The 25,184-nt window shown below is 42.3% G+C and overlaps 3 protein-coding genes and 1 long non-coding RNA gene across 9 annotated transcripts; 2 read left to right on the plus strand and 2 right to left on the minus strand.

Annotated features, from left to right (window-relative positions):
• Positions 1-6: 6 nt before the first annotated feature.
• On the minus strand, positions 7-9,559 carry iars2 (isoleucyl-tRNA synthetase 2, mitochondrial). Of its 5 annotated transcripts, none has more exons than XR_008693542.1 (24): positions 9,139-9,559; positions 8,777-8,899; positions 8,521-8,674; positions 8,290-8,438; positions 8,105-8,154; positions 7,914-8,023; positions 7,719-7,809; positions 7,259-7,374; positions 7,016-7,185; positions 6,807-6,897; positions 6,548-6,699; positions 6,286-6,446; positions 5,927-6,029; positions 5,112-5,205; positions 4,772-4,880; positions 4,156-4,258; positions 3,948-4,070; positions 3,730-3,861; positions 3,551-3,657; positions 3,313-3,458; positions 3,043-3,233; positions 2,656-2,911; positions 1,235-1,379; positions 522-661 (listed from the first exon to the last, which is right to left on the minus strand). XR_008693542.1 is itself a non-coding variant. In XM_029138347.3 (23 exons), the coding sequence occupies exons 1-23, from the start codon at positions 9,403-9,405 to the stop codon at positions 516-518; spliced, it is 3,033 nt and encodes a 1,010-aa protein (XP_028994180.1). In that variant the 5' UTR covers positions 9,406-9,547; the 3' UTR covers positions 7-515. The 5 variants fall into 5 exon arrangements, 2 of the variants coding, with proteins under 2 accessions (XP_028994180.1, XP_028994181.1); XR_008693543.1 differs by having other exon boundaries at positions 7,719-7,806; positions 9,139-9,558; XM_029138347.3 differs by lacking the exon at positions 2,656-2,911 and having other exon boundaries at positions 7-661; positions 9,139-9,547.
• A 705-nt stretch (positions 9,560-10,264) lies between these two features.
• On the plus strand, positions 10,265-11,816 carry LOC114848124 (uncharacterized). Its single transcript, XR_003784359.2, has 2 exons — positions 10,265-10,843; positions 11,321-11,816. It is a non-coding gene; the product is annotated as an uncharacterized LOC114848124 (long non-coding RNA).
• A 2,621-nt stretch (positions 11,817-14,437) lies between these two features.
• On the minus strand, positions 14,438-18,426 carry qrsl1 (glutaminyl-tRNA amidotransferase subunit QRSL1). The gene is made up of 11 exons (XM_029139541.3): positions 18,279-18,426; positions 17,755-17,914; positions 17,585-17,683; positions 17,405-17,501; positions 16,936-17,097; positions 16,624-16,799; positions 16,028-16,140; positions 15,753-15,945; positions 15,564-15,681; positions 15,256-15,461; positions 14,438-14,885 (listed from the first exon to the last, which is right to left on the minus strand). Exons 1-11 carry the CDS (start codon positions 18,300-18,302, stop codon positions 14,680-14,682), a joined length of 1,554 nt encoding a protein of 517 aa, XP_028995374.1. The 5' UTR covers positions 18,303-18,426; the 3' UTR covers positions 14,438-14,679.
• Positions 18,427-18,469: 43 nt separating this feature from the next.
• Positions 18,470-24,524, plus strand: rtn4ip1 (reticulon 4 interacting protein 1). 2 transcript variants are annotated; one of them, XM_029139542.3, is made up of 9 exons: positions 18,470-18,920; positions 20,470-20,621; positions 20,924-20,992; positions 21,315-21,439; positions 21,523-21,571; positions 21,901-22,037; positions 22,368-22,551; positions 24,083-24,175; positions 24,327-24,524. In XM_029139542.3, exons 1-9 carry the CDS (start codon positions 18,680-18,682, stop codon positions 24,450-24,452), a joined length of 1,176 nt encoding a protein of 391 aa, XP_028995375.1. In that variant the 5' UTR covers positions 18,470-18,679; the 3' UTR covers positions 24,453-24,524. The 2 variants fall into 2 exon arrangements, with proteins under 2 accessions (XP_028995375.1, XP_028995376.1); XM_029139543.3 differs by lacking the exon at positions 24,083-24,175.
• The last annotated feature ends 660 nt before the right edge of the window (positions 24,525-25,184 follow it).

The raw sequence follows: 25,184 nt of genomic DNA on the forward strand, positions 1-25,184 counted from the left end.
GCAGAGTTCTTGGCAACTTGTTTTATTCACACCTTCACAATAAAATTCTACAGTGTTTATTTATAGTTTACATGGTATGAATGCATCATACCAAAGGTTTTCCCAGAACATAAACCCTCTATTGTTGTCACACAGTGACATTTACACAAATCAGAACTTATTGATCTGGGTTCCATCAAGACTGAAAACCAACATGTATATAGTAAGTAACGATTTTGAAACAAGTTTAAAGGTAATGACACTAATAGTTCCCATGTGCTGGTTAGGCAAAATATTTAAGTGCTAAAAGCAAACTCACATTACATACAGTATGCTTAGTTCTGTGCTGTTAGGCCATTACCATTGAATGCTAAGTGGCAATTTGTCACTGCCAAAAGTTTTTTTTAAATACACTGTTTTACATTTTTTTAGCAGACAGTCACAGGTAAAAGAAAAGCTCTCCGTTCAATTCGCAAGGGCAACTAAAGTCAAACGGAGGGGGAGGACATCGTGATGGGCACATGGTGCTTAACGAGTCAGTGAGACTGTGAAACAGCTGATTTGCATCGTGGGCACAGGCAGTCTTCTGACTCAGCAGTGTAGCGACGGCACCGCGGGCACCGGGCGGCAGATGTGGGCACCGCTGCGATACTGTAGGCACTATCCTCACAGATGACACCGCCTGAAGACAGAATCACATGTTAAACATGGTGGAAGAAATTTGCCCCCCCCCCATTATAAATTAACCCCAGGAACAGAAGTACAAGCATTTATTAACACAAAGCTGTCCTTAACCCGTATCATCAAGCTCAGCCGTGAGTCCAGTATCATGAGGCTTTACATAACATGAATGGTGACATTCGGCGAGACAAAATAATAAGTAACTTTGAAAGAAGCAAAAATATGTTAAAACTGAAAAAATACGGTAAAGTTGTCTGGTAAAAGATATATTTCAAGTCCCAAGAGCCATGTTTCCACCACAGGGTGATGTGTGTTTTATGCACCTCTCATCGGGATCAGCTTTAAATATGATAGACAACCAGGCAGTAGTTAAAAGTGAGCGCATTTTATAATAACAAAGAACCTGATTTAGGACCAAAGACTGAACTGGGTAACTTCAGCAGTAGCTCTGCACTGTTCTAATGTTTAGTATAATGGAACTAAGAGTTTATTGACATCAGCTCACCATCCTTTTAATCCCAGTCAATTAACATTTGCAGTATCAGGTCCCTAGCTTAATGTTGATGTTCCTCACCCTCCAGGTTGATTAGGAAGGTGCCTTGGGTCAGCAGGGCATCTGGAGGCAGGTCACGGGGCATCTCACTGGTCAGATTGACCCGCGCTGCCATCATCAGCTCTGCCAGCTGGGAAGAGGTGGAGGATGGCTCCTCTTGGAGAGACTGAAGTCAAGCATGGAATAAAGATTTAAACTGCATATTTATATTTGAAATGGACCGATATTCAGCAAACTTGCACACAATACATTTATAATACTGTACAAATGAACGATAAAACCAAATAACCACTGTTCACTGTACTAAACATCTGTTAATGGCTGACATAACTGAATTTGCACATGCTTAAGTTTACTTTTTTTTTTTTTAATAAATTCCCCACTCGCCCCTTCTTTGGTAGACACAAGCTTGTAGGAATAAGACCGCTCCAGAGGCCTGGGAGCTTGAGGGTCCTGCGCAGTATCTTAGCTGTCCAGAAGAGCGTAGTCCTAGGAACAGAGACCTCAGATTTTGTTCCTGGGATCTGTTGGAGCCTCTCTCCCAGCTTGGGAGTTACAGCCTCTAGTGTTCTTAACACCACGGGTACCACTTGTGCCCTCACCCTCCACATCTTCTCTATCTTTTCTTTCAGCCCTTGGTACTACATCTATCACTACAGCCTTGTTCTCTTGTTTGTCAACCTTTGGTTGGTTGGCCATTACACTGTCAGTGTCTGGAAGTCCCACAGCATCTTAGCTCTGTCATTCTCAACCACCTTTGGAGGTGTGTCCTATTTAGACTTTGGGACTTCCAGCCTGTACTCAGCACAGATGTTCCTGTACACCTTGCCGGCCACTTGGGTATAGCGTTCTATGTGAGCCCTGCCTGCTAGTATCTTGCACCTCGCTGTTATGTGCTGGATTGTTTCAGGGGCATCTTTGCACAGCCTGCACGTGCGGTCCTGCCTGGTGTGGTAGATCACAGCCTCTATTGATCTGGTGGAAGGCTTTGTCCTTCCATGAGGGTTCCTCCTCTGAATACCTCAGGCAGCAGAAACCACTGAGCACATCGTGTGTTGGGGCCATTTTCCTGATGTATTCATGGAGCTTAGTTGTTTTATCCTGGATAGTAGGAGTGGATAGTTCCTTCCTCTTAGCGTACAGTCTCAGAGTGCTGGATTTGGCGTGAAACCCTCCGTGCATGTGAGTAGCTTTCTTGTCTTGATGTCAGTGGCTTCCATCGCCTCTTTTGGCCAGCTTATTATGCTAGCGGGGTACCTGATGACCAGGAGGGCGTAGGTGTTGGATGACTTTGTTCTTTCCATTCAGCTGACTTCTCAGGACTTACCGTACCCTTTGGAGGTACTTGGTGGTTGCTGTTCTTCTTGCGGCCTCTTTGTGGTTACCATTTGCCTGTGGGATTCTAAGGTATTTGTAACTGTCCTCCACATCTGCTATCTTACCTTCTGGTAGTTCTATCCCCTTAGTCCTGGCTGCCTTTCCTCTTCTTGCTACCATCTGACCACACTTATCCAGTCTGAATGACATTCTGATGTCTTTGGTGGCTGATGGTTGCGTTATTCCATAGTAGCTCCAAGCATTCAGTGATCCATGTATGTGGCATTGAGTCATAGGCTTTGTTGTAGTCGATCCAGGCTGTGCACAAGTTGGTGTGTCACATTCTGCAGTCTTGGGCGACTGTTCTGTCAACCAGGAGTTCTGTCAACCAGTATATATGATCGATCGATATATATGAGCAACTAGTAGCTCCACACATATAAAAAAAATCCCTGAACGCCCCATAAAAAAAAAAAAAAAAAAAATCAGTTTAAGTCTTCTATTTGACTAACCTCCATGAGTTCAAATAACAGACCAGGTTCAATGGCGATAGTGAGGTCATACTGGGCAGCATGTTTGCCTGGAATGGAAGACAGGAACGATTCCCTGATGGCGCACGCCCCTTCAACAGCTTCCTCCAATCCTGGTCGCCGCCACACAGAGCTGCTTTTGATCCAGCCACTTTTAAATAATGTCTCCCCCTCTGCAGAAGCAGTTTGAATAGATGAGCACCAGTGTGGCTACCCAAAACCCATGAGCAACTCAAAGCAACAGTAACATACCGTCATGTCCTGGCGCATGCAGATAGACCTCTTCAGCCAAATGTGGCAGGATGGGAGCTATGGATCTCGTCACTCCATCCAGAATTTCCTCTAAAGCCGTCTGACATGATCTTCTGCCCAATGAGCCCTCTGGTTCACAGTAGAGTCTGATTGGAGGATACAGAAATAGAGGAATGAATGGGAGAGACAAAGAGCAGAGCATGATGTGCAAGGTTTAAATGTTGAGGAAAACCTTCACCTGTCTCTAATAATGCTGAAGTAAAAGCTGGAGAGGTCTCTAGTGATGAAGGCTTGAAGGGTACGGATGACCCTACTAGCATCAAACTCACTGTAGGCATCTGTGACCTGCAAACGCAAACACAGGCATACACTTAATGGATTTCACTCTACAACATTCATTTTCTGCCTTAAACGAACCTTGATGCTGAACTCGCGCAACATGTGCAGCATATACTGATCAATATAGTGCATCTGTTTGGGGTCCACAGCCTGAACACGTGGGTCGAAGCCCTGGAGGTTACCGAGCAGGAACTTTAAAATGCTTCTCAACTGGAGGAGAAAGAACAGGGAGACTAGAGAATAATCATTCAAATGTAAAGGTTAAAGTTTATTACAGAGCCTTCTTGCACTGGTACCTTGCTCATGTTTTCTCTAGCTAAATTCAGCACACTTGGCCCGATTTGGACCTCAGAAAAGATGTTTGACTCTGCCACCCACCAACGCAGCACATCTGCGCCATAGGGTGTCAGGCTGGGGTCCTGCGAGACAATAAACAACACTGTCTAAAAGCCATAGAGAAGTGAAGTGTAACATTTCAGCTTGCCACCTCTCCCACTGATTCACCTTTCCTCCATTAATGATTACATCAGGATCCACGACATTGCCCAGCGATTTGGACATCTTGTCTCCCCTCTCACTGACCGCAAAGCCGTGGACCACCAGGGACCTACACACAGAAACAAGCCAACAGAACCTCACAACAGCTTGTTTCTATTCCACTTAATATATATGACACATGCACACATAATTTGGTTAGCATTTCCTTCAAATGAACAATCATCTTATAGAGAGTGCATACATTTTGCATTTGTCACAGCAGTCAATGATGATGTCTCTTGATGATTTGACCTTTTAGCGAGTAGTGACACAAAATTAAATAGTGGGCTGGACACACCATGCTAAATGTTTTCAAAAAGTAGCTCCTCAACTCTTTCAATCATTAAAAAAAGATTTTTAATCAAAAAGATATTTAAACACATGCAGGAAAAAACTCAAATAATAAAGTGTAAAATAGAAACAATATTTCTCAGTGAACTGTAGTAGAAGTATAGTAGAGTCAACAAGGAAGAGCACTGAATTTCCTTTTCAAACATCATTAGTAAATTTTCCTCTGCATGTGATGTAGTCGTATGATGTTCTATGATCAAATTCAGTGCCGTTAAATAAACATGACACTCACTTGTAAGGTGCCTTGTTCCTGACAGCGACGCTGGTGAACAGTGACGACTGAAACCAGCCGCCAATCTGGTCTTTCCCCTCCACATATGCATCTGCTCTAGGGTCCGATTCTAGAGGAGAGGCGGAGAAGAACCAATTGGTACGACTATATGTTATAGTAAGTATTATTTTCTGCAGTAAGCTTAGGTTTACTATAAATAAAGATAGCTGGAGACGAGGCACACTGATGCAAATACTTTGCAAGAGCCAAATTAACAGTATGACAAATGACGACCTGCACAAAACAACCACTTCCCCCTAGTATAATCTGTCCAAGAGGACAGCACTCTCACGTACAGTACCTTCTAGCACAGCAGCCCATGATGTGCCGCTGTCAAACCAGATGTCCAGCACATCCTCTCCTCGTATGTAGTCAGCTACTGGACCTGCTTTACTCTGGGGAATACAAATAAAATAAAATAAAATGTGGATCCTCACCCAGTATTTTTGGCCATTAAGGCAGAAGAATCACACAACAGACCTGATATTATGGCTCTACAGAGATTAGTGGTCAACAGCTTTGAACTCATCTTTAATTAATTTAAGATAAAGATAAGTCATAAGGCGAAATTGTTTTGTGCATTTGACCCATACACAGAAGGAACAGCGAACAGCCATACATGGGGCGTTCAGAGTTAGGGTTAGCCACACCTGGTGGAAACAACTGGGTTCAAATACCTCCTGCTTCCCAGACCAACACTCTGCCCACTGAGCCACCAGGCCACCTAATAATTTGTGGATAACATGAAATGAGCTCTGACACAGAAGTTCATTTAACACAGCAGTATTACCTACAGTGTGCTGCTCACTTTTCACCGACAATCAGACTCAGTGACTCTGAGTCACTGACAAAAAAAAAATTGTGTCATTGTATTTCACAGATTGACAGCATTTTAATTGAATAACCAAATGTGACAACCAGCACTAGTTACATCCAGTAATTCTGTGAAAGTACATTTGTTTTCTTTGATAAACATACTATTACAGTATTATTAGTGTGAGATAAGATGATTGTTTCTGTCTTAGTTAATATGATTTGACTATGATATGGACAGCTGTTCTGGCCCAAACCTAACTGTTTTCTGGCCCCTAGTGTCAACACTGACAGAACACCGACCTTTTTTAGCACATCTGCTGGCAACAGGGTCTCAATAGGAAGCTCCCACCAACAGTCACTGCCCTTTTCTTTGAAAAGATGTGCAATGTGGGCCACCGTGTGTCTAACAAGACCAAACACAAGAACAGCAGTTAGTTCATAACATATCTGTGTATCTGCTTATGGTCACAGTTTTGGAAACAGAATCTGCACTCACTCGCATTAAGGGACTAGACTGAGTGCAGGTCATCTGTATTACATAAGGTCCCCAAATCCATGCCAAGCAAAAACTGAGGCACATAAACTGAACTGTGGACCTGAATACCTATTACAAATGTGTGCGTGCGCTTGTACTGTATGCATCCTGGGTATCAGCTTACTTATTAATTAGAGGTTCGCTGGTCTCCCTGTGGTAAAATACTGGGATCGGGACACCCCAGCTTCTCTGTCTGGAAATGCACCAGTATGTCCTTCTGTCGAGCATGGCTAGAAGGCTGCCCCTTGCTGACTCTGGCAAAACATGTACCTTCTGCAGAGCATCCTGCACAATCACACATTGTTATTTTTATCTTTGATCAATACACTAAAACCCCTCCTGGAAATATACATCACTTTTTCCACAGCCAACTTGGGCCAGCCTACCTTGGCTTTGTCTTTGAGTGATGCTGTGTTGATGAACCACTGTTTACTGGGTCTGATGACAACGGGCTGCTTCGTTCTCCAGTCATATGGGTAGCTGTGAACACATTGCTCCTCTTTCACCAATGCTCCACATTCTTTTAACATGGAAATCACTGGAACACACAGATTCACACATAAATAGAGGTAAGATGAAAAAAACAATGCACTAGAAAACAACACAACCCCCCATAACTGAGTGAATCACATAAGTATGCTGTACCTTTATCAGTGCCTTCCGTCATCACAGATAGATTCTGTAGTTCTGGACCAACCAGCTTGGTGAATTTACCATCCTCATCCACTATACAGTCCTAAGGTAGAAACACAGTACGTCAGTCAGACGGGCTTGTTAAAGATAGAAAAAAGAAAAGCACTTTGATTAAAAGCCTTTGTTTTATTCCTGAAAAGCTGATTTCATTGATTTCGTACCACTGAGAGTTTAAAGTGTGAAGCCACACTGTAATCCTCCATGCCATGAGCCGGTGCAGTGTGGACCAATCCTGTTCCCTTTGCCATAGTTACGTGATTGGCTGGCAACAGCGGCACTTGCTTGTCCTGGAGTGTGGGGTGTTTGCAGATACATCCTTCGAGCTGGGAGCCTTAGGGCAGACAGCCATGAGACATGGTCACCTTTGTAAGTGGAAACACACAATGTGTATCTGGGGGCATTACCTGTGAAGGTGGCCACACTCTCCAGCTGTGTGGCTAGAAGTATAGACATGCTGGCTGTGCGCTCAGTGGCAACCAGCAGCAGCTGAGAGCTGTCTGCCCTCTTCACCACAGAGTACCTGCAAGGAGCCTTTATAATGTGACCCTACACACTAAATTAAATTTCACACATCATCTGTTATTAGGTAAATTCCTAAATTTTAAATTTTTGTTACAATGATATGTAACAAAACAAGCAATTGCGTCAAATATTATAAGCTATTGTTGTTGGCTGCACAAACATTAGCATTGGTATCTTTATGTATCTTAATAATTACCAACAAAATGCAGGACATAAATAAAGCAGATGCTTTGTTTGGAAACAGCATCTCCTATTATATACAGAGAGCTCTGACAAGGTGAGTCTGACAGCTCCTAAAAATCCCCAGGGTGTAAATGTGGTCACTTAGCACAGGATACTCACTGGGCATTGGGCATGTAGCAGACAGCCTGGTTGGCAGGAATGGTCCAGGGCTGGGTGGTCCACACCAACACAGAGACCTGTTCCAGACCTGCTGACGTACACATGCGCATACATCAATTGACGTATGTCACATTCAGGTCAAAATTACCCAGACATATAAATCTTTGAATGACCTATACGTGTTTGTGTGAGTACCTTTTTCAGGAGCTATATTAAGTGGCAGTTTGATCATAGGGAACATGGCGTAGATGGCTCTGCTCACATGTTTAGGGTTGTACTCCAACTCTGCCTCTGCTAAAGCAGTTCTACAGCGACACAGAGACAAGATTAATGGACACAGCATAAAGTATAAATTGTCAAAAAAATAGAATTTTAATAATCTGCACCTTGATGAAGGAGACCAGAAGACTGGCTTATAGTCCTGGTAGATGATACCCTGAAGAATAAGTCAGTGAGACAATAATGTTAAACTAACACGTCCAGCCTACTGCCAGAAACAAATGTCAGAGTTAGTTTTATTTCTTAGCTTCTACGGTACCTGCTGCCTGCAGCGGTTGTATGAAAAGTATACCTTGTCATGCATTTCCTGGAAAACATTCAGCTGAGCAGTCTCATAGGTTCCATCATAAGTGTAGTAGCACTGGTCCCAGTCTGCCATCACCCCCCAGCGTTGGAAAGCAGCCTTCTGACGGGCTATGGCCCGCTCAGCAAACTCTCGTGCTCAATGAGGAAGAAACAAGACATTATATAAGCTGCATATCTAACAATGCTCCCGTTCATACTCCTGTCCAATCGCTTTTACCTTTCTGCCTGATCTGTAGTGGAGTCAGGTTGGTGGCCCCCTCCTCTCCCAGAGCCTTCAGCTCAATTGGCAGGCCATGGCAGTCCCAGCCTGGGATGTAGTGGACCTGGCGGCCCCTGAGCATCTCAAAGCGGTTTCGAATGTCCTTCAGGATCTTGATACAAGGCACCAGACAAGATGCACCAACTACTTCACACCTCACCAATCACATGAGCAGCAAATGGCAGACACATCAGAGCAATACTGTGGCGTTTACCTTATTAAGTGCATGTCCTACATGAGGGTCTCCATTGGCGTATGGTGGTCCATCATGGATGCAGAACTCCTTCTTGGACTTTCTCTCTCGTTGCCAGGAGTATAAATTTGCAAATCCACATTTCTGGAATATGCAGAATAGACAGAGAAGAATTACTGATATTTGACAGCAGCATGTGTAAATGAGCTGTAACACTGATTACACAAATACTCTAGTTGTATATATACACACTAAATATATAATAAACACTAATACGAACGGTAAAAGACTCAAGTAACTGTAGAAGATAAGGGGTGACGTACGAACTCAAAGTGGTTCGATTGTCAACGAACAAGGTGGAACCACGTCGGCGGTTCTCGTACCTGTTGGATCTCCAGTTCTCGGTCCAGCAGCTTCTGTCCGCTGAGTTTCATAGGGAACTCAGTCCGCGGAAGCAGGACCGTGTCCCGGTACAGTCCCTGAGCAGAGCCCGAGTCTTCGGGCTGAGCGCTGCCTTCGCCTGAACTGACGCCATGACGACGGCAGGAGAGGAAGGAGAGGGCCCCGCGGCGGAGGCCGTCTCCCCGCTGTGAGCCCCGTCCCCACCTCGCTAGCGTCTGGCTTCCTGCCGAAACCCGGCACAGCAGCATGGAGAGGCGCGTTGGCTGTGGCCGAGAAAACCAGCGAAGCTAAAACGTGGGGCTTGTTTCTGTGCGGCTTTATTTCTCCTTGGTGCGGTGTTTCTACCGGAAGAAATAGTAGGAAGGACACCTACGGTGGCCCAAAGGGGACTTCACGAGGCTACCCGGTTTTATTTAAGGTTGTAACGTTAGGCGGCCTCTGGAGGACGCTATTTATCCATCTTGAAGAAATTAGTGCAAGTTTAAATGAAGGTTGAAATGGAATTAATTATTTTCACGATTTCAATCATTTCAATACAGCACTTCTTAGTTTTGAAACTGTGGATAGGTTATGACACAGTCAACATAGTATAAACGTTTATGGTCCCAAATTAAATTATATCCTCAAAGTTTTAATTGTTAGTGATATGAAAGTGATAATTTCTGCTTCCATTAAAATGTATAAGCTTATTTTCTGTACAGATATCATCATTACTGGTCTCCAGTGAATTTACATTGTGTTCCCAAAGGTTCGTCCATAAATCAAATGCCCTAATAATATTCAAATGACTGTGCAGCATATGCCACTTGTGCTGTGTTTGGGTTGCATATTTAATTGTATGATCTCTCCTCAGTCTCTACTGGTGTACATTCACAAATAGAGACAAAGAAAAAACGAACTTTTAGAAGTGTAGCAATTGTATTACAATGGGAAACTTTACAAAATTTTTACTCCATTATACTATGTACTTTGTACTATGCTGGCAACAATTCCAGCATCAGACGTTACTCTAAACCTTGCACACCTTCATGTGGGCAGTTATTTCTCAGCAGGTCGTCTCAAATTCTGTCAGACTGGAAGAGCTCATGTGACACCAGTAAGCAGCAAGTGCTTTTTCAGAATAAATATTCCTAATGTGTTGGCGTTTGAGTATTTGTGTAATATTCAACCAGATACAGGTGCATAGTGTATTGGAACCCTGTGTTAATACAAAAGCTACCACAAAAGCATGTGTAGGTGTAACGCAATGTCCGTTTTGACAGTGGTTGAGTTGAAGTGTCAAGTTTATTTAGGTCATGTATCTTGTATGACAGAGACCCAGCAGAGCATATATAACTGAAGTAGGTATATTCTAAGTTTAGAAGCGCTCACTGTCCTCCAGTGCGAATCACATGGCATATTATTCAGAGAGAGAACGTTTTTTTGTTTTTAAGATTACTAATGACATCGTCAATCAGGAAAGTTACTCCCAAGTCGCAACTCACAAGAGGGCAAACAGGTGACGCTGAGTAGCTGCTGATGTCACGGGATTATAAAGTGAGCGACTTCAGCTCTGGTTTCATTCATTTCTTCTCTAACCTCGAGATCTCACGGAGTTGCCCTTTTCGCTCACCGACAGACACGAAGATGAATAAGCTGTGTTTGGTTTACCTTGTTCTCCTGTTGTCTGTCCACCTTGCATCAGAGGTACGTGTACTAAAACAGCTGCTTTTTAGTTTAGATGTTGTCTTTTAGATGAATCGGGGCGATATTCGAGCAGCAAGATTGGAGGGAAATAAACGGTTCAAGCTGCCAAAATAGGTTTGATCTTGTTAAAAACCCCAATTAAGGGATAACTTCGTTCCAAGCTGAGCCGCATCAGACTAATGTATCTAACTTTATGTAATGACTACACCTTTCCTTATACCAACTTAGAAAAGACAAGCCAGTTTCAAGGTGGGCTCGATTCCATTTGTCGGGTTTACGTGTGGAGGAAAATGAGTTTGTCCAACTTCCTTTAGTGGGTAGCGACGTTAGCGGGGTTTCACGCCACGCAGTGTAAAGGAGTCTTTCGATGACACTCCGGTTGCGTTCACGTGGAGCCTGGATGCCTTAAAGCGCTCTAACGTTTCTCCCTACGGTCTTAGAACATGTAAGCAAGCGGGGCTCTGCTGTGCTTTGCAGGTGGTCGGCGACAACACGACGAGCGCTACGACCTCCAGCCCGAACTCCACGACGACTAAAAACTCCACGAACGTCGCGGGGACGCGCGAGCCGGTGACGCTGCTGCTGCTGCCGCTGGCGCTGGGGGCCACGCTGCTCCACAGCCTGCCGTGAGCGCCGGCGTGGCTCTGCAATGGACACGCGAGTGGCGCGGCGGGGCGCAACGCCGAACAAGAGGTGTCATTGCAAACACGTTGTGGATTCTAGTCGGCGTTTGGAAAGATGCGCTCTTTAAGGCACAAACCTCGGACGCGCCCTGCTGCTCTTTTCAGGGATCGTCCGTGGGGAAACTGGAGTCGCTTTGAGGTGTGGGCCGACGTTTGCTTCAATGGGCTAAGAATTCACCACCACGAATACTGTCTATTGCTGAATTTTGGAAAAGTTACAAATTCTAGAAATTGGAATTTTATGCATTTTAGGTTTAATTTGCAAACGTATAATAAAGCTTTAAAATGAAGTCCTACTGTCTGTGTTTTGCTTGCGTCACAAAGAAGTTAGCTTTCTGGTGCAAATGAGGCTATAATGACCTGCATTTCCAAATCTATTGTGTGATTAGGCCATTAACGAAACTTCTCTCTTTTGACCAAGCGCTTCACCACAGGCAGCACTAAGACACACATTCTGTCCAGCTTGAAGTGACTGCTTCCTTGGTAGAAAGGGTTAGTGTTTATTCCTGTGGGAATGGAAAGGGTCCCGTTTAGAGAAACCCCTGTGGTACAGGAGGTGAGGTGAGGCCACTGTCCCCACCCAGAGCGGTTAAATGCGTGCTAATGAGAACTGCTGTTCATGGTGAGAGGCATTTCTGACGTCTTTAACTTCTAGAGCAAAAGATTTGAAACCAAATTAAACCACCCCCTCAGTTAAGTGGGTTTGAAAGTTAAAACTAGAGAATGTACAAACTCTACACAACAAAAATCGCTAAACGTATCAACAGAACCTGGAGTCATCTGAATCTGCTTGTTTCGCTTCGGAGCACAGAGGTGGTGGGATATCTGCTCTCAAGTCATTTGATTGCCTCTAGATGCATATATTTGATCTGAAGTGACCGCAAACAAGACTTCCACATTCACCACATTCACCTGGATTTTGCCACCAAAGCAGCTGTATAAGGAAAGACTGGAATTGAGCTGTTGTCCCCTCCCACGGGTATGCACACACACACACACACAGAACCCAAGGGGACAAAGCTGTATTGTTTACTTCTTGTCCAAGGTAGACTTGGCTCCACGATCTGGCCTCGTATTCATTCCTCTTGTTCATCAGGTGCCTTGGCTTCCACCTCAAACATGTCACACCGTGATTCAGCCTTGGCGGAATAACCACAGTGAACTGCAGTGAAACTTTAACGCCACCAGTGTGAGTACAGTAGTTCTCCTTTAGTTTACCATCAAAGTGTGACCACTAAGGTTTTTGTTCGGCCATTTCATTTCCCCTCTGCCTGCACATGACACCTGTAATGTGGGGTTAGATATGTTTTCGCTGGTTAAAATGGGGAGGAAGTGTACACATAAGGGAAGCAAATAAAGAAGGAAGGTCAGAGTTAAAAGGTGAAGGACACTCCAGAGCTTTCATCAGAGCCACGCAGCCTCCTTCACCCAGAGAGAGAATGTGCTGCAGCATCATACATGGAGACTCTAAAACAGCAGCTCACAAACTGCAGCTAATCAACAAGTCTAAGACAATCACAGGGAACAGGTGTCACGTTACCTTTCCTGTGGCTTCCTGCCATGCCTACATCAGCCTGCTTCAGCTAGGCTCAAAGTTTACATTTGGAAATTGTAGAAGTAGAGCTTAAGGGAAGGGAAGTAGATAGTGTAGGTTAGTGAAATGTTACTGTGCTTTTAAAACACAAACTGGTCTGAGATGCATCACAATTTTGTTCCATGGCAACTATTTGACATTCCTTCCTCACGATCCTTATTGAAGTGTACAATTTACTGCTACTGTAACTGGTCCTGTCAGTGAAGTCGATTTGAATTTGAAACGCTGAGAGACTGAGTATCAGCTGATGCGCCAACGACCTCCAGCAATTAGATTTGTGTAAGTAAGAGCGATAACGTGACAACACACTTTGTGGCTGCAATGAAGGTCTTTCACACATTGCCTAAAGACATGAAGCCATGCAGGAAGTTGCATTTGAATGCAGAGAAATAAGCCATTAAATTTAATTCATTGCACTGATGTCATGGCATGCAATGTTCTGTCAGGGAAATTAAAATTTGCTCACCACATCCTGTACAAAGACAAAACTTAAGACTTCAAACACTGAGCCTATCAGTTAAAACTAGCTATTCTCTTTCTTCACATTTTCCAGTCTCTAGCAAATCTGTGCTTCATCAGGATGCATATGGTGCTGTTAAGCTCACTTGTGTGGTATTTCAGATACAAACCTTTGCATTAAGTGGATTGTAGTCATTTTGCATTTACTCAGTAAACAGAAGTGGCTACAGGATGAGTACATACTGAAACACTATGTGGGGGGTCTCAGTTTGAGCTCAGTAGACATACAGTAGAACACAGACTGATGCATGTGTGATGATGCAGTTGTCCTACTGTATGTTCCTGTTACATCTTGTGTGACAGGTAGTTCTCTGGTTAGCCGAGCATATGTGCGTTCTTTCATTGTAAAACTGAAAGAACACACACATTTCCCCTTACTTTATTCTCTGGAGGGAGAAACCAAATGACTACAAACTACCACAATGGCTGAATGAACAGAAACAGAACATTTTTGTGAGGTGTAAGAACCACACACAGCCAAGGCTACTGACTGAAGGAACAAGTGAAGCCCCTTCTGAAGGGAATGACCCAGGGAGTTAGTGGAACTGTGGGTTTATGTATGATCAGTGCAGACACATTTTTAGTTGTAGACTCTGCTTGGGATAAAACAGCTTTGAGTCGATGGGTTGGGTGACTAACAACGTTGTATTGGGTAACACAGTAACCATGGATTTTTGGTGATGCAAAGGTGTTGCCCAAATCTTCTGCACAATGTATTGGCTAATGTGCTGTTTTCTCTCACACATCAAGTTATATGCAAGCCTTTGAGGTTTTTCTTTTATAAATGAAAACAAAGGATTGCTTTTTTAACATTGTATTTTTGCAGAAAGTGAATAGTGAAGAAGTTAAAATCATTAACGGTGCCTTTAGGCATAAACCACAGCAGCATGTGAACATTTAAATGCCATATGTCTAAGTGCAGGTTCTATGTCATCAGGGGGTCAAATCACTGACCAACCTCAGCAAAAACCAAAACGCTAGTTGGTCATGTTCAAGTTCAATATGTGTCTGCAAGGTGTGACTTTAGCAGTTGTTTCATATCACCATACAGTTGAAATCTGCTCTCTTCTGGTTCTGCTCTCACTAAACTCTACATAGTCACTGATGGAGGGAAACCCCACGCGCTGCTCGATCCACTGTGCAACACTGAGCAGCTTCCTGTCTTGGAGGGCTGGGCCTATGAGCTGTAAGCCAATAGGAAGGCCTTGTCTTGATAGTGCGGTAGGCATAGAGACAGCAGGTAGACCTGGGGTGAAACAAAACATCGCTCATTAAAAAGCAACCAATGTGAAAAGGTTTTACAGAACTGCAAATCCACTCAGTATACAATTCCATGGTTTGGATTTTTGCTTTCACAGATTAACAAACTCAAACAGCGAGACGTACTTCGGCTCTCATATTTAAATTCTTTTTTAATTTCACTTTGAGTTTTGTGATCCTCTGTTGCCGAAAAAATAAGAATAACTTTGCTGAAGTAAATTTGGGTAAAGGTTTCCAGTGAGTGGGCCTTACAACCAGTAGTAAAGTGTGTATCCATGCATTCAGATTATCTCAGCTCTTGAACCCTCCCACACAACACGTTTTGCTCTCAGGCAGGCAGCCTTCCTTTGTAGTACCTGCAACATTCACAGGTTGGGTAAAGACGTCTTCCTGTGCGCTGCGTGTTCTGTTGTCTTCCTGTGTGAAGTCGGAGTAAGGGGATGCATCTGTCAGGGTGGTGGGTGTCAGCAGCACATCGACACCAGAGTCGAACACCACCTTAAAATCGTTTGCTATGAGCCGGCGGACTTTTTGGGCTTTCACAAAGTAGTGGTGGTAGTTCCTTAAAATGAGGATGATCGTGTTAGTTTAGCGCATTTGAATCTGCAAACAACAAGAAAAACAAGACATCTTGGCTCTGTTCAGGACCAGTATGTTGCCTTACTGTTTGAGCAGGAAGTAGTTCCCAGACAGAATTCTCCCTCTCACTACGTCATTAAAGCCCTCATGTCGGGTCGAGCCGTACATTGCTTCTGTTGAGCTGTCCACCTCACTCCGGTGACCTGACAGTTATGTACATTACATAGTTTTTATCTACGTTAAGTATATTTAATTAAATATTCAATATTTATACCATATTCAAGGCCATCGAAGCGAGCCATGTTAGATGCCACTTCAGCGCAGCACAGCACATGGTAGCATACAATGGAGTACTGGGTGTGTGGGAGAGATACTTGCTCCACCCTTGCCCCTGATCTCTCAAACATGTCAGCAACATGACTCCACTGAGCTAGTACCTCCTCAGACAATCCTGGGGCGTGGTACTCCTGATGTACAATGGGTATAATGGTGTCAGACTTTATTCGGAAAAGACTAAGAAGATAACAATTTTAATTCAGAACAACTCACCTTGGGGATGCCAACACAGAGGTTCTTGACATTGAAGTCTACTGGTAAATCTGCCAAAGAGGCAGGGGCAGGAATTGTTGTTGAGTCTTGAACATCGAGGTCTTGAAGAATACCTGTGCCACATTTTAACAAAATCCCTGGTTTGGACACCAAAAGTCTATTCTTGCAGTTTTCTCATTTTTTCTCATTCCTTGGGTGTTTAATAAACATGTTGAATTGCCTTTATTAGCAATCATGTAAATTACTGAGTTTACTGGGCTACAGTATGTGTTGCCAAGGCAAACTACTAATGACCAAAATAGTGCCACCTATTTTTAGTATAATATACACTAGGAAAAACATCAACAGCTGTAAACATGGCATAATGGAAAACTGACCATTTTAAGCTATTTAAGTACTTTTCTAGTATTAGAACTATTTTAATATTTTTAATTATTATTAATACAAACCTATATATTGTATATACCTATATACTATAATATTAAAAAGGAAATATGTACAGATGAGAACAATAAAATAACAAAAAGCAGAATGACAAGGAAAAGTAGCAAAAACAGATGTAATAAGATGGGACAGAACTATAGATTGTAACTCACCTAAGACAATAGCGGTATCGCTAACACTGCGAGTCAAAATGCCGGGCACATCCATGGAGTTGACCAGAGGGATTAGACCATGTCTGGACAGTAGGCCGTAAGTTGGTTTCAAGGCCACAAGGCCACACAGCGCTCCTGGGTTACGAGTGGAACCACCTGTGTCTGAACCCAAAGCCCTGAAATTACAGTGAAATGATCAGGAAATTACTAACAGCATATAATGGTATATCCAGCCTTCTTTATTACCCTTTTTTGTAATGTTTTGGTCTTGTAACAAAATTCATTATTTACTTTAAATTACTCAACACTCACAGGTAGCTGGTGAGAGAGGCCACAGCTGCAGCACTTCCTCCAGAGCTTCCTCCAGAGATGACCCAGTCAGAGTCTGGCGCTGCACTTGACTGCTCTCTGTATGGGGCAGTGTAGCTCCAGGGGTTCCTTACTGGACCGTAAAACCCATCAGTACTTCCACTACTGCAGGAAAAAACAAAGAAAATGACTTCCAAAAACGTGAACTCTCCCAGCAGGCACAAAACTGACCTTCACCATTAAAATATGGTTGAAATTATGTCAGCTATTGTTGTGATGTTGATGCAATCTTGAAACAACATTTAATGCTAACGTTGACAGCAAGACGCTGAAATAACATAATTCACCTTTCAGAATCAAAACCTAATCCAATAGTCATTCAACCATAATTATGACGTTGGTTCAACTATGATTCAATGTTGAAATGCCTGCTGGGCTGTAAACAGAGAGACAACCACTCTAATGACTTTACCCCATAGCAAACTCATCCATGTTGGTCTTTCCCATAAGAACAGCCCCTTGATCTAGGAGTTTCTGGACCACCGTAGCACTGTATGGTGGAATATAGTCTGTAGAAAAGTTGAACATTTAGTTTATACTTGATTAATGAAGAAAGTGAAACATAACAATACCTGAAGAAAGAAAGACTGACCTTTGAGCATCCTGGAAGCACATGTGGTCCTAATATTCTTTGTGCAGAAGTTGTCCTTGACTGCAAAAGGGATTCCATCCAGAGGACCCTTGGGGGCACCTGCAGAAATGCAAAATCAAACACCGGACTCCACAAAAAACTGACGTACGTGCACGCACGCATGCACAAACCTTGTGACAGTCTGGTTTCTGCTTCCTGAGCCTGCTTTAGTGCCAACTCCTCCGTTACGCTGATGTAAGCGTTGAGATGTTGGGTTTTTTTAATGCGATTCAGACAGCTTCTGCAAACCTCTGTTGGAGAGAGTCTTCCCTCCCTGAAGGCCTGTGACAGCTAGAAAACATCAACAGTGGTGGATTGTTCACTCGATGGAGCATTTATAAAACATGGAAAAAGAAACACACTTTATGTGAGCAGATTTATAGTTTTCAAAAAAATATTAACATCGACTGCAGAAGGTTGGTTAATGGAAATAATCTATTTTAATATTTCAGGTCTGTACAATACAGGGAATTGCACTATTTTAATTGGTATGTGTTTTTTTTTTATCTGACTATACCCAAACAGTGTATGACACACTTTTTCACTAAAAATAAAACATGGCTACTAGACAAGACGTCTGAACTCATGACGAACGAAATACTAAAATAATTCTGAATGAAAGGAGCTCAAACAGTAAACACAAACTCATTCTTACTCGCTTTATCGTCAGGTTCAGCATGTTGACAGTATTTCCAGACAACCTTTCAAGTCAACACCAAACTCCTCACCGGAGGCTGCCATGACTGTATAGGGGACCGACTTGTCAACAACACTCGCCGTGATTGGAAAGCTACTGAAGGAACCGTGTTCTGATTGGTGGAGATGACGAGGGCTGCGCGGGCTACGACACAGGCTACGAAAGAGGCATATAGTGGAATTAGACCTTCCTTATATGTTTTTGTTGTTTGTGGAATTATTGCACTTTTTAAAAAATGAGCTAGGTACGTTAGACATTCAGAAGGTGTCGGTATATTCAGAATATAGTGTCGTCTTAAAAGGACAGTCTGTGGAAAGGGATAGACGCAAACTTCTCGATCTCTTTTTAAATCTGGAGACATGGGTTCTGTTAGACAGTTGTTATGTAGGAGGTGGTTGTTTGGACAGAACAAGAGGAGATGGTTTACTAGGTCCAGCAGGTGTATGACTACTATGTCAGCCTGGGTTATTGATAAATACGGAAGCAATGAGGTTTTACGGTTTACTAAAAATGCCAGTTTCCCCATCATCCACTATCCCAATGAGGTCGTTGTCAAAGTGTTTGCAGCAGGACTTAATTCATTTGACGTCAACATGAGAGGTGAGTGATGGTTTACTGTGCGTTTACAGACTGTGTGCTACAGTGGCAGCCTACAGAATAGGACGTAAATTCTAAAAATATTCACTTTAATTTAAATAAATACACGCGTTATACGTAAACGTCTTCAATTAAAAGAAAACTGCCATTTCCTAAGGCATTTTAGTTAAACCGCAGTGTTATCTCTTATATAGGTAGATATATAATAATAATAATAATAACACAAATAATCATATAATGAACAAATTTAATGTACGGATTAAAACTCTTACTCTAATAATCATTAACAGAAATTATTTTTCTTATTATGTAACACAATTGGTAATACTATGTTGTACTATGTACCCACTGAACTGAGATCTGAGCCCACAATCCTCTCCTATGCAGCCACCACACTTTAAAGACTGTGGGGGCGGACAGAAAGCGGCAACATAAGGATTCATTTGGATTTTATTTAGTGGAAATATTTTACAAGGTGGCTTTGTAAATGTCTTTTGATCTAACATGATGATAACAAGTTTTTTTTTCTATAAAACACAACATTGTTATTGTTTGCCAGAGAAAAATAGCCAAGAAGCCATGGTTCTGACAATCTTTTTGAAAAATTGGGATTATCAATAAAACAATTAAAATGCATTGGACACACAAGTCGCTTAAGATGTTGCATGCAACACTCTCCTTTACTTGCCTTTTTCTTACCACAACAACTCAGGAAACACCCTAAGTTATTTTCCCACTTGACCTTAATATTTAACTAAAAAAGTAATTAATTAGATTTCGGTTGTCAAAAAACCACGTACCAGACCTGATCTGACATCTGTCCCAGTATCACAGTGTCTTAATATCTGGACTGAAATTTGGAGGGAATAAATAATTATTAAGCTTAAGGAAGTGTTACTTAACACAGACAACATGGCAGATGGACTGTATTTAATTATGTCAAATGAAAAGCATATTAGTTCTAGATTTCTTAAATTAGAAACTATCATTTATTAACACTTTAGACTTAGGTGATAAACAACAATGGTTTTGAATCTAGACCTGTTTTAAACTGGTCTAGTAGTGGGAAGAGCAATATAATATTATGGCCATGACACCATTTAAAAGTAGGAGATTCAAGTGTGTAAATAGGCTGCTGTGTTAATAGTTTACAGATTAGACCTACAGGAAAGAGTTTTTGCTTTGTTAGTTGCGAAAATAGATAAATAAATCTGATGCCATCTTCAGCCTCAACATTGTGCAACAGGTTTGCAGCTAATTCAGAATGATACATGTACAAAGAACATAGGTAATTAGCTTATTACAAAAAATTGCTGTAATCTAACTTGAATGCAAGCAGAAGTTGAAACAAACACTTCTGTAAGTGACAAGAATAATGATTCCTCATCAGTGTCCATCTCTGCTCTCTCGCTCTCTCTCTTTCTCTCTCTCTCTCTCTCTCTCTCTCTCTCTCTCTCTCTCTCTCTCTCTCTCTCTCTCTCTCTCTCTCTAATGTTGAGTCATGGCTCTCTCTGACTATTCTGCACTCTAAGGTTTTTGCTCTCCCTGTTAGGTGGATATGGTGCAACTACTCTCTCCATGAAGAGAGACCCTCTAAATATCAAACAGTCCGGTAGCGAATTCCCGCTGATCCTTGGACGAGACGTGTCAGGTGTCATCATGGAGTGTGGCCTTGATGTGCGATACTTCAGAGAGAGAGATGAGGTAAACACAGTAAACCACCAAAATTTTACATAGAAGGCAGGAAACCTTCTTTTTCTGCAAAGTTTTCTGTGTGCATTGGGAGTGGGGGGGTGGATGATTTTTAGCACAACATTAGGTCATTACCCTTTCTGTTCCCACAATACATTTGTTGAGACTGACTTACGTAGTGTGACATTACTTCACCCTTTGACGTATTTGATGTAACAAATTAATCTCGTCAATCTAAAGAGTGTGTGAACACTGTTAAACTGTGGGTTTAGAGGTGTGTGTAACTGATGTGTGCTGCCTTGTTTCCCCACCAGGTGTGGGCAGCCATCCCGCCATGGAGGCAGGGCAGCTTGGCTGAGTTTGTAGTTCTGAGTGCCAACGAGGTACGGTATTCTCTAACTGGCCGCGCGCGTTAAATACTGTAAATAAATGTTGACTCCTTTTAGTGCAGAAGTAGAAAATGACATCAGTGTCCGTTCTGTGAAGTCCCTTTCCTTTTTGTTGAAGTAATGTTTTTGGAAAATGCACTTCTTATTCCTCATCACAATATCATTTTGTCTTCTTTAATTGATGTCTATATATATATTTATTTTGAATGTATTTTCTGCTGTAAGTCTGCTTTTTGTTGTGTGGTTGTTCTACTGAAGTCTTTAAATGAAAACCACCCAATTAAAATTGACATTATGTCATGTGTTTTTCGCTCAGGTATCCCACAAACCCAAGTCACTGAGCCACACAGAGGCAGCTGCTATTCCTTATGTGGCAACTGCTGCCTGGTCAGCTTTGGTCAACACTGGTGGACTGAGCAAGGATAACTGTTCCAATAAGAGGTGAGGGTACAAAGACAAACAACAGAAGAAGTCGAAACACACTGCTATTGATTGTACATGATGGCGTTTCCTCTCCTCCCCAGGATTTTGATCCTTGGAGGATCTGGAGGAGTCGGAACATTTGCTGTACAGGTATGAATAAAAAGGAGAGCGCTGCTTGTATTATGCCAAGAATTTAAAAGGCTAAAAGAGACTTCTCTAAAGAATCATTTTATTATAGCTTCTCCCTATCGTGTAAACTTAGTGACGGCAGTGGAAAATTACCGGTCAGGTTACAGATTGTCTTACGACCTGAATGCAACCACTCAAATTACAAAGATGTAACATTTGAGCCTCTTAATTATACATTTGCTTGTTGTGTACTTGCAAAATAATTAATACAATGACTGGAAATGACAGTGGCAGTTGGCATGCACGTTATGCTCCATATTTGATGGTAAAATGTGTTTGTTTGCATCCAGATGTTAAAGGTGTGGGGAGCCCATGTAACTGTTACCTGCTCACAGAACGCTGAGCAGTTTGTAAAGGAACTGGGGGCTGATTACGTGGTGGACTATACTGCTGGACCTGTTGAGGAGCCACTCAGTGCTCTGGAGAAGTGAGAGAACACACGCGCGCACACACACACACACACACGCACACATACACGCACACACACACACGTGCACGCACGCGCGCGCGCACACACACACGCGCGCGCACACACAAACACACTCACACACACACACACGCGCGCACACACACACACACACTCACACACACACACACGCGCACACACACACGCACACACAAACATGCACGCGCGCACACACAAACACACACACACAGACACGATTATTACATCTCATGTCTTTTTTCCTTTAATTCCCCTTCTATTTATTTTTATTATCGGATGTATTTTTACTATCCTACCCCCTCTCCACTCAAGATTTGACCTGATCCTGGATAATATAGGTGGTGACACGGAGCGCTGGGCCCTCAACCTACTTAAGCCTTGGAGTGGTGCCAAGTATGTCACCCTGGTGACACCTTTCATACAGAACACGGACAGGCTAGGTATTGCTGATGGTATGATGCAGACTGCTGCTACACTGGCAACCAAGGCCCTCAAGGTAAATTTGCTACAGTAAGACAGACGGCTGTGGGCCTTCACCTGAAGTTAAAGTTAGATCTAATAAAGTGGTAATAGTAGACTAAGGTTACTTTTTATAAAAATGGACAAAAATTTAAACAATACCACATTGACAGTATGCCAACAAGTGATGTCTAAATCCTTTTTTTTATTTCCTCACTCTCTACACACACCCTCCAGGAACATCCTGTCAGTATGAGCATGCAGAGCAAAGCTTGCCTGCAGTGCATTTGTGGCTTGTGTGTGTGTTTGTCACCGCTTTCCACAGAAATGAAACCTCAGTAGTTAGTACCTATTCTTCTCCTATGTTTTTAACACTATATTACTAATGTCAAAAAAGGCATCAATACCTTGATTTTCTTTGGGCTCAACATACAAATTTGGGCATTGACTTTGGAAGCTTTAATCAGTTTTTTGGCTGATCTGGTAAAGGTTTCATCACAATTTCATCATAATTTTGTAGTCACCAGGAAAATGTATCTTATTTTTACACAGGCAGCAAAAAAACTGTTGAAAAGCTCATGTAAAACCTGTGTGCACAATTTGACCAGAGAAAGAGCTATAAATGCTGCTTCGTGTCTGACTATGTCATACAAGCAGCATTAGTCATCGGAAAAATACTGCACCAATATAAGCATAAAGTAGCACTTCCTACAGAGAAAGCACATTGTTCAACATGATCTTTAAATATTGTGTAATGTAGCTACAGGTAATAAAAACAGACTTCAATCATTGAAAAGAATAAGTAGTGCAGACAGAGGAAGGTCGCAGGTCGGGATGGCCCCTTTTTTAATTTAAAGCAGAGGGAGTTGTGACATTGAACGGAGTTCATGCAGCGTTTGCAGGGGGCTGGTGTTCATTGATTCTGTGCTGTGCACTATTTATAAATGAAGTAGCAACACAATGTGATGCTTTAATGACGCCTTGGAAATGTTGATTCTGTGGCTGTTTCCATGACATTATAACATGACAAAAAGACTGCATTCAAACTAATTACCAAGAGCTGTGGCAGGCTTTTGTTTTTATTCTTTTATGCTGTAGACTGTTTCCAGTGTTCTCCCACAAGGTGAATCCATGTTAAAGCAGCTTTGTGTCATTTGCACCCACTGTACTCTGACATTTTGATGACCTAACATTTCCAAATGACAAATTGTCATTTGAGCTGAAATGACACATTTACATGAGAATACAGGACTTGGATGACGTACTGTATAGAAAACATATTAAAATAGTCATCATGAGTTCTGCAGATTCATGAATAGGAATGTGTGCTTCATCTATTCAAAAAGGTTTACCCACAAGTAGATCAAAAGTAAAAATGTGAAGTTTATAGACAGGAAGCAAAAACATACTCCGCCCACAGAAGCTACATTTCTTCTCTTCTACAGAAGAGAAGAAATGTAGCTTTATCTAAAATACACCCGACTAGAACATAGTGAGCAGATTGTATTTATATAAAAGCAACATAGTTTGTGAAACCAGTGTATTGTGTTATATTTGTTTTTATGCAGCATCTTGTTAAAGGAGTTCACTACCGTTGGGGTTTCTTTGCACCAAGTGGTCCTGCTTTGGATGAAATTAGGGAAATGGTGGATGCAGGGCAGGTACTTGACCACATTTGTTTTTAACTGCTTAGTGATGATGAACCTCTGCTTCTTAGCACTCAGTTGTTGGTGAACCTCTGACTTCCTTATTTTTTATTATTTTAACCTGCCTCTGTTCCACTATATATGTACTATTATGCGTCTTTTTCAGATACGACCTGTAGTGGAAGAGACTTTCAGATTTTCCCAAGTTCCACAAGCCCTGGAAAAGGTGGAGAAGGGTCACTCTCGAGGAAAGACGGTGGTCCAGATCAGCAAAGGAGGGGGCGACCTATAGCACTGACTCCTGATTTTCTGCCAAGTTATTAGGAAATGAAGAAATAAATGAATCATAATGATTCGAGTTGAATCTTTTTGCTTTATGGTTTATTCAGATCACAAATCACGAATAAGGTGACTGCTTGTTGCCTTTTCTAGCTTTGTGTTATTTGGATGCTGATATTGCTGCAGCTCCTTTTGTATTCTTTAAAGCATTGATAGATTGGTTGGTAAGTAAAAATCCCAATTTGCTTTAGTTTTTTGATTTAACAGAATTCTTTTCTTTTTTCGCTTTTTGTTTTGAACACTGGTACAGGTGTCTTGCATCAATATATGTAGATGTCAAGCAAATGACCATTTGATAAGTCAGATGAAGGGAAATGATGGAGCAAAAACACACAAAAAATCAAGTACACACATATATATATGTGAATGAGACCACCCGCGGAGGGTGAGAATAGAGTGGTGGGTATATATATATATACACTCTATTCTCACCCTCCGCGGGTGGTCTCATCCACTTTCCAAGCTCGGGTCCTCTACCAGAGGCCAGGGAGCTTAAGGGTTCTGCGCAGTATCCTTGCTGTTCCTTGCTGTCTGGAATGAGATGTCGGATGTTTTTCCAGGGATCTGTTGTAGCCACTCCTCCAGTTTGGGGGTCACAGCCCCTAGTGCTCCGATCACCACAGGCACCACTGTGACCTTCACCTTCCAAGCCTTCTCCAGTTCTTCTCTGAGCCCTTGGTATTTC

The sequence above is a fragment of the Betta splendens genome, chromosome 22, assembly GCF_900634795.4.
Source record: "Betta splendens chromosome 22, fBetSpl5.4, whole genome shotgun sequence".
NCBI classification, from domain to species: Eukaryota; Metazoa; Chordata; class Actinopteri; order Anabantiformes; family Osphronemidae; genus Betta; species Betta splendens.

Coding starts and splice junctions, on each gene's coding strand:
- iars2 (XM_029138347.3), bottom strand. CDS start 9,405: ATGCTGCTGTGCCGGGTTTCGGCAGGAAGCCAGACGCTAGCGAGGTGG. Junction 8,155..8,289: donor TCCAGGAAATGCATGACAAG/GTATACTTTTCA, acceptor CTTATTCTTCAG/GGTATCATCTACCAGGACTA. Junction 3,459..3,550: donor TTCAGCATTATTAGAGACAG/GTGAAGGTTTTC, acceptor TCCTCCAATCAG/ACTCTACTGTGAACCAGAGG.
- qrsl1 (XM_029139541.3), bottom strand. CDS start 18,302: ATGCTGAACCTGACGATAAAGCGA. Junction 17,098..17,404: donor ATGGATGAGTTTGCTATGGG/GTAAAGTCATTA, acceptor TTTTTCCTGCAG/TAGTGGAAGTACTGATGGGT. Junction 15,462..15,563: donor AACTACTTCCTGCTCAAACA/GTAAGGCAACAT, acceptor CCTCATTTTAAG/GAACTACCACCACTACTTTG.
- rtn4ip1 (XM_029139542.3), top strand. CDS start 18,680: ATGGGTTCTGTTAGACAGTTGTTATGTAGGAGGTGGTTGTTTGGACAG. Junction 18,921..20,469: donor ATTTGACGTCAACATGAGAG/GTGAGTGATGGT, acceptor TCTCCCTGTTAG/GTGGATATGGTGCAACTACT. Junction 21,572..21,900: donor TCGGAACATTTGCTGTACAG/GTATGAATAAAA, acceptor GTTTGCATCCAG/ATGTTAAAGGTGTGGGGAGC.